The sequence below is a fragment of the Zychaea mexicana genome (assembly GCF_025766255.1).
Source record: "Zychaea mexicana strain RSA 1403 chromosome Unknown BDB00scaffold_16, whole genome shotgun sequence".
Lineage (NCBI taxonomy): Eukaryota > Fungi > Mucoromycota > Mucoromycetes > Mucorales > Lichtheimiaceae > Zychaea > Zychaea mexicana.
The window spans coordinates 253,241-262,372 of NW_026516679.1; the positions used below are offsets into that span (position 1 = coordinate 253,241).

At 31.1% G+C, this 9,132-nt stretch overlaps 1 protein-coding gene across 1 annotated transcript; it reads right to left on the reverse strand.

The window, feature by feature from the left end:
* Positions 1–7,239: 7,239 nt before the first annotated feature.
* On the reverse strand, positions 7,240–7,524 carry BDB00DRAFT_810530 (uncharacterized protein; the record flags this gene model as incomplete). The annotated part of the gene is given in 2 exon segments (XM_053122549.1): positions 7,240–7,473; positions 7,493–7,524. Coding segments are annotated over 2 exon segments (266 nt in total), but the record flags the coding sequence as incomplete, so codon positions are not given.
* Positions 7,525–9,132: the final 1,608 nt, after the last annotated feature.

Genomic DNA, 9,132 nt, shown 5'->3' on the forward strand with positions numbered 1-9,132 from the left:
AGGGTGTGGCCCATCTCATAAGCTAGCTCTTGCAAGTGACAGTGTAAGGCATTAGATACTAGCCATATTAGGTAGGAACTTTTACGTGAGTATTGTTTACCCGAATGTGTAATATTCTGCCAAACCAGCTGACTTTGACGACTATCCTCTCCTTTTTTAAAGAAGTTAGCCAAATTGAAGTAGACTAAAATATGCTTAAAAAACAATTGATTTGGTTGCTTCTGTGGGGTACTGATAGCTTTCAATTTTGGAGAATTTTTTTGGCGGTTATAGACGAAATATACCATAAATGAGAACGGTTAACTGTTTCAGATAGAGAAGTATGTAAAGCATACAGTAGATACACGGATTGATGATATCAAAGTCAAGCTCTTTATTAATAATTTAATCTAATCCAACACAGTAAACCAACTACTGCTAAAGAAGAGAAAAAAAGAAAGATCGATAGGATACTACAAGCAATGAATGGGTCATAGAAGCGTATCAACATGAAATCAGATTTGTAGTAACTTATTGTAAAACACTCCACTAGAATAGACAGTTGAGGATGATAAGCTGTACAATTGACACCTTAACGAGCAGCATAATTTTCCTCAACGTCTGTTTTGATTTTTTCTCTTTTCTTTCTTTTTTCTAACTCTTTCTTCTAACCTTCTTCTTTCTTAACTTTCTCTGAATTTCTCCAAGAATAATCCTAAAGCCAAAGAGATACTTCACGATCAAACAGCCAAACAGAAGACCGCGATGAAGGCGTTGCGAAAAAAATCGGAAACCTAGACATTACTGCTGAATGCTGCACGTGCAAACGTAGGCCAGGCAGTCACAGAGCACAGTGCCATCACAGAAAGAGCCCATGCATATCTTCTATTAAATGTCCTTACGATTTCAATCCCAGCGTAAAATCCAGATTTGGAAATTTCACTTTGTAACGGCCATGCTTTTTTAATGTTACACGTTCCTGAGAGACTTGGGTAAACTTCAACTTTGTGCCGTCTTCCTAGACTATTACCACATTGCATTTCTCAATATGAGTTCCGAAGAGGTGTGCTACTTGATTTCATCTGCCATCAACGACATTTGAGGTCTTTCTGTAAAAATCGTTGAGCATTTTCCACCGTTAGCCGGGATTCTGACAGACTGCTCTAGATGAGCTACAAATTTACTAACTATTTTTTTTCTGCACATTTCTCGACAAAGCAGTCGACCGATCATGCCTGCCACTGTGGCTCGGATCGCAATGAGCCATGTCCAGTGCATTCTCGCAGTGTTTCAGTAGAATAGGCAATGCATATTTTAACCATGTGTATTTGAATATTACTGCTGCAGCTGTTTGCTTACAAAGCTACAGATAGTTCGTTTTTGTAAAAACTTTTGCGCCTACGTTTTGTATCTGTGGCTCGAGCACCCATCGTAGGCAGTAGGCGTAATCATAGAGAATGCCCACTTAACCCTATCAACTGTGGTACTGTGTACTTACTAATTTTTTGGTGATAATGCAATTTTGCTGAAAAGATTACAAACAAACCTCCTCCAATACTCGCTATAGCTACTACCTTGCCACGATCACCTGTGCCTATGATCAACAGTTCGCCTCCACCAACTTCTCCTGCTGTCGCTGCCCCACCTTTTAGAGCTTCGGGTTTGGAGTGGGGCAGCGCCCTAACGGGAGGGTCAGCGGGAGGGAACGTCTTACAAATATAATTATCAATGTCATATTAGCAAAAGCATCTAGATCGTAACAAATAATAGAATTTCGGGCCTTTGCTTTGGTAAGTAAGTAGGGCGAGCAAAGCGAGCTTTGTTTAGGGTGTACGGTCACATCTTTAGTAGGTAGAGCGAACAAAGCGTGCTTATTTTAGGGTGTAACAATCACATTTTTAGTAAGTATGATAGAGCGAACACAACGGCCTAGGTTTAGGGTGCAACAATCACACCTTTCATGATGTCCCAGAATTTCCACCTCAACAATTGTCCAATACCCGTTTCAAGAGCAAGAGAATTCCACCTCTAAGATTCTGACCTATAAATTTTACGAAGAAACTGAACACGATCTGTTCAGTTGCGAGGATTGCCTGGGTATTGGACATGAATCGTCTGAGAGTTCGGAGTGCATTAACTCGAGTAACTGACACAGTAATCAGCTACATAATCTTAATCTGAAAGAGGTATTGCCTTTAGGCATTTTTAGTGCAGTGACGACAATGACTTCAAGACCAAAATTATAAAAAACACCATTCTCACTCCTGTCAAGCAGAACAAAAATTCAGCATTGTTTGAAGGTAAAAGGGGGGTGGTAGGTAGGGATCCGTATCAGAACCGTAGAACCGGAACCGAACCGGTTCTGTATAAGTAGAACCGAAGAACTGAGAGGCAGAAGATTGCAATCAGCGATTTTGGTAATTAGTATAAAGTAGGCTATATGGAAGTTACGAACAATGTTATTCCGAAAAGACCACTAAGTAGTGTATTTGCAAGCCATACTTTATTGAAAAACTTAACAAAACCTGCAAAAGCAGAAGGGAGTGAAAAATAGTAAAGAAGAGAAGAGAAAAAAATAAAAAAACACTTCTTCTGACGGCAGCTTGCTTTCTCCGCCCATAACGCACATCATTACTTGTTCCTCTACTTTGCTACCCACAATGCATTTTTCTCTATGACGTACTACTTTACTAGATTTATCATGGCTTCTCAATCAGTTTTATCAAGTTTGTGCATTCCGTTTGAGATTGCGCATTCTAGGGCTCATAACAGAATTATCTTACCCATTCACCCTTTGCCTTTTATGAGACACTATACACTATACATACGTAGAGACACAGCAGCTGTATGTACTGCTGGTTGTGGTTCAATTCCTCCAATATTATGATAACATATTATACTAGTAGTACTAAGTCGCTCTAAGTAAGTACTATAAGCTCCACTTTTTTTTGTAAAAACTATGCTTCAATCTTTTAACTATGCAATGACCCACATCGTATGAGAATGTTTACATTCTGTTTCTCTTATTCATTTTGAGATCGCTGTTCAATGTACAATAATAAACTATTCTTTTTTACTGCAGTATTCAAGTATACTGCAACATTTGAACATACACATCAGCTTTCATTTAAAGATACCGAATCTTGCCTTTTTTATATACATAATGGGTTCGGTTCTTCGGTTCAATTCTTCGGTTCTACGGTTCTCGTCGGTTCTAGTCGGTTCGGTTCTTGCTTTAGATGGTTCGGTTCGGTTCCCTTTAAGAACCGAACCGAACCGAACCGTGCGGATCCCTAGATAGATATTTATAATTTAATCTAATTTAATCTTTTTATAATTTTGTTCTAATTTATTAATATCATCATTATTTGCTTTTCTTTTTAATCTTTTTTTATCAATATTTTGAACTTTATTATATGTTTTAAAAGAATATACTTTTTTATAATTATCTAAAGACCCATTAAAATTTATAAATATCTCAAAAAATCCATTATTTTGTTTAATTTTATATTCTCTTATATTATATTGCTTCATTTCTTTAATTACTAAATTTCTTTTGATATTATGTTTAAATGATTCATCAATAAAATCTTCCATTTGAAATGTATTTTTAGATGTAGTTTAATAAAGTCTAATAGTTTAATTTTAATATATATATAAATTCAATTTTTAATTATTTTTATATTTTAGAAACTTTTTCCATATATCATATTCTTTATATCTTTTTCTCTATTGGTATTCTTTTAAATGTAATTCTATACCATTTTTTGTTCGATTTCTTATATTAATGCTTCTTTTTAATTCACTCCAAGTACCTTCAATTCCATTTGTATGAACTTTGGTAATTGGATCTTTAAAATATTTTTTATGATTTACTGTTTTATGTTTATACCCTATATTTTTTAAATTGTTATAACCTTTCCAACAGTCAGTGTATATTGTTGTTCCTTTTTTAGCATATTTCTTAATGATTTTATTTATACTTTCACTATTTCTAATATTAATTGGTATGAAAAAAAATTTCTTATTTTCATTTTTAATTTTATTTTTTAATCTAGATCTTTCAATACCACCAATTACCCATGCTCCTTCAACTTTATGGCCTTTATGATATTTTCTTTTGGCAATCTTCGTTTCATCTATTTCTACTATTGAATTTCTACCTCCAATTTTATCAATCTTTATATCATTATCAATATTTCTTCTAAAAATTTTATGATATTTTATAGCTGTTTTATAATCAATACTTAAACTTTTGAAAATACTAGTTATTGGTGTTTTTTTAAAAATTCATATAAAATATGTAATTAGTAATGAATTAGTAGTTTTATTTTTGAAAATATTGTATCTTTAAATGGTGAATATGTTTTTCTACATTTATAATAATTACAAATATATAATTTTCGTTTATAATTAAATTTAATATTATTATTTTTACATTTGTCACATATATCTATTTTTTTAATATATTTATTATCTAGTAAATAATTTATTCCTTATCAAAAGCTTTCTTTAATATATGGTAACTTTCTAAAAACATTTCGTATTTTAAAAATATTTTCTATAAAGTTTTCAATCATCTGTTTTCAACTATTTTTATTTTTAGATAGAAAATTCAATTTTTTTTTAAAAATTTTTTATAAGTAATTGAGTGTGAAATTTTATATGAGACCTATAATAGATGTACTCCAGCTTTTTACATGTTCCTTCACCCGACCGACCAAGCTCACGTTTATATCTCCTTCTGCTGTGCCCTCGATTGATCCACTACCATTCTGCGTCGTTTTAAAGGTCTTTCGTCATTTTCACAGATCCAGCGATTAATATCCTCCTCATCTCACTGTCGTTGTTTAGAAGTCATATATTCTTCCTCTTCGTCGTCTTTTGAGCTTTCGCTTTCCGCATCGCTGTCCCAAGATTCCTGAGCTGTCGTAACTAGTGTTGCTAGAAAATTCCATATGCCTGATATACCTCCTCCATTAACCATATTGGTCGTGGGTGGATAATCAGAGGGTAGCGGTAATGGTCATGATATTGCTACTGCTGACGGAAAACCTGCTGATGTCAAAGGAGTGGTAATCGGTAGTGCAGTATTGTCTAGCGGCAACACTTGTCGTATTTTTGTGGCTGCAACATTTACGTCTTTGCGATTTTCTTCTTTGGTATAAAGACTAGGGATCTGTATCAAAACCGTAGAACCAGAACCGAACCGAAACTGAAACCGAGAAAATACGGTTCGGTTCCTGTCAAGAAGAAGAATAAACAATTACTGTAGTTAATAAAAAATACAATATTTCTATTTTTTTATAGTACAATATTATTGAATAAATATAATTATAAACATTTTATTTTTTCATTTTATTATAGAAGAAATATTACTTAAAATATATTATGTTACCATAGTAACTTTTTTTTTCTATTTTTGGGACTTTTAAACAAATATAATACATAGTAATAAATTTTTATTTGTTGCTAAGTTACATATTTTTAATTCCAAAATTGAATTTTACATATAGTTTAAAATTATTACCCAATATAGGATTTAATTATGGAATCGGACATTGAAATTATAAATGAATATACTAATAAAAATGATGAAAATATAATAAACTTAAAAAATGAATTAAAAGATAAGATTAATAAATTTGTTTTAAATCAATGGTCTTTTTTAAATGAAAACTGGAAAATTATAAATTATAAATATAAGCATGATACTGAAATAAAAAATATAAAATTTATATACGAAGTAAAAGAAGATTTATTACAAAAATTAGGTTATACAAGTGTATTTTTTTTCTTAAATAATTTATATTCAAATATTGAATACCCATCACCATATATAGAAATCGAAAAAGGTTTAATATTAATATTTCATTTAACATCTGGATATACTAGTAAAGATATAAAAAAATATATTCCATATACTAGCTTTTATGCATTTTATAAGAAATTTTGGATTACAAATTATGATTCGTTAAATAAAAAAGTTAATTATTATTTATTAAATATGTTCTCAAATATGAAAATAACAATTTTATCAGCATTAATTAAAAACCCTAAAAACTATAAAAATATTACACTATTATTAGATAGACATGATAGCTCTATTTCTTACGATAAACCAAATATATCAGTACAAAAACAGTGGTTATATAAATTAAAAAGTTCTGGTATTAGAACATAAGTTGTTTCAGATATTAATGATATGGTAATATATGTATCTTATAGTGATTTATGTGGAAAAGTTAATGATGGTATAATGTTTCTAAATATGAAATTATATAATAGAATTTTAAAGTAAGATTGTATAGCTATTGATGGAGGTTACACCTTATTTATAAAACAATTTGAAGATTTATGCAATAATAAAGGATATGATTTAGATAATAATAACTTTTTCTATCTAATTAGAAAAGAAGTAAATGAAAAATTAAATGAACAAGAAATATATTATAATAAAGTCTTTGGAAGTTTTAGAAGTAAAATAGAAAATCAATTTCAAGAATTATTTAATAAGTTTAAAAGATTTAGTAATAATAACTCAACATTAAAGACAGATGATATTAAATATGTAAATTTACAAATCAAAGTAGCATTTTTATTGAAAAATATAGAAAAATTTTCAAATACATTTAATATTATTACACAAGAACATCATAAATTATGGAAAACTAATAACTTTGATTTTCCATAAGAAAATAGATTAATTGTTATTGTTTATAATAATGAAATGAAATAGATTAATAAATTTAAAATATTAACAGAAATACAAAATGATTTTTTAAAATTAGATATAAATGAAAATATGATTATTGATGAAAATATAAATTCTACTAGTAATAATAATAATGACAATGAAAATGAAAATAATATAACTGAAGAAAGTGATTTAGACTATCCCGAATTAAAAAAAGTTACTAAAAAAAGAAGAAAAAGATTATATAAATCAAATAAAAAAATAGAAAATATGAGAAACCTAAATAAAGATGATAATATATATGAAATTAAAAACATAATTGAACATAAAATAGAAAATAATAAATATTCCTTTTTTGTTAAATGGAAAGGTTATGATAATAATGATAATTCTTGGGTTAAAGAAAATGATTTTTATGAAAAACAAATTATTAAAGATTATTTTAAAGAAAAAAATATTACATATCAAATTTAAACATCAATTATTAAATGTATAAAAATTAAACTATAGTATAATTATTATTCTATATTTTTGGATTATTTTATAAATATAGATTATTCTGCGAACCGAACCAGAACCAAACCGGTTCTGTATAAGTAGAACCGAAGAACCGAGAGGCAGAAGATTGCAATCAGCGATTTTGGTAATTAGTATAAAGTAGGCTATAATGGAAGTTACGAACAATGTTATTCCGAAAAGACTACGAAGTAGTGTATTTGCAAGCCATACTTTATTGAAAAACTTAACAAAACCTACAAAAGCAGAAGGGAGTAAAAAATAGTAAAGAAGAGAAGAGAAAAAAATAAAAAAACACTTCTTCTGACGGCAGCTTGCTTTCTCCGCCCATGACATACATCATTACTTGTTCCTCTACTTTGCTACCCATAATGCATTTTTCTCCATGACGTACTACTTTACTAGATTTATCATGGTTTCTCGATCAGTTTTATCAAGTTTGTGCATTCCGTTTGAGATTGCGCATTCTGTAGCTCATAACAGAATTATCTTACCCATTCACCCTTTGCCTTTTATGAGACACTATACACTATACACACGTAGAGACATAGCAGCTGTATGTACTGCCAGTTGTGGTTCAATTCCCCCAATGTTACGATAACATATTGTACTAGTAGTACTAAGTCGCTCTAAGTAAGTACTATAAGCTCCACTTTTTTTTGTAAAAACTGTGCTTCAATCTTTTACCATGCAATGACCCATATTGTATGAGAATGTTTACATTCTGTTTCTCTTATTCATTTTGAGATCGCTGTTCAATGTACAATAATAAACTATTCTTTTTTACTACAGTATTCAAGTATACCACGACATTTGAACACACACATCAGCTTTTATTTAAAGATACCAAATCTTGCCTTTTTTATATACATGATGGGTTCGGTTCTACGGTTCTACGGTTCTCGTTGGTTTTAGTCGGTTCGGTTCTTGCTTTGGACGGTTCGGTTCTTGCTTTGGACGGTTCGGTTCGGTTCCCTTTAAGAACCGAACCGAACCGAACCGTGTGGATCCCTAGTGGTAGGGGGCATTGCCCCCACCCAGGGTCTGGGGCAGAGCCCCAGTAAACTGGTCCCTGGAGGACAGATGCTGACACACAGCGAAGCGGAGGGGCTCACATCGTCCGGAAGCGAAGTAGAGGGACCAGTTTATATACTTGAAAAGTGGGCTGGTGTGTACTTGTTCTTGCATGCCCATGATGACATCTCGTTTGAATAAGAGCTTGCTCTGGTGGAAAAGGCTTGGAAAAAAGAGTCGTTTACTCCTGGTAACTGCCTTGCCTCTTATTTTTTTTGACAATAGAAAGAAAGCAAACTCACAATAATGACTGTTGTAGAAACCATAGCTGATTACTTGATCTCACATGCGTCACAACTTAGAGGTCGTGTCTATGAAAATGGCACTTTGCGAGATGAAATGAAGCGTATCCTGCATAAGGTGAGTTATGAAGTAGCACTCTTACAATAACCCAAAACAATTTACTGACGAATGACGTTTGTCTATTTGAAAAAGGCGAAGTGAAGAAATCCAGGCTGGATAGCTCTGGACAATCTTTATATTGTTACTCTTGCAGCCTTAAAGTTCTTGTGCGAGGAAAAACTTATCGACAACAGTGGCCCACCACGAGCTGTGGCGAAGTCTGCCAAAGTGCATCTGGCCTTGACTCATTTGATAAATCATCGCACAACTTGTATGGGTTGAATCAGAAGATAGTTCACAGATGTTTAATACATATGTTTTATTCAGATTTTCATGAATGATTATTGCTATTATATATTTTTTCTTGATTATTATCATCTCATATATATTTTTTATTTTCAATTTTTTAATAATCTTAAATATATTTGCTTTCTTTTTTTCATTATAAATTTGAACATAAAATACTTTATTGTTATAGTTTTTACAAATAAAATAATTTAATACATCAAAAAGTTTTTCATAGA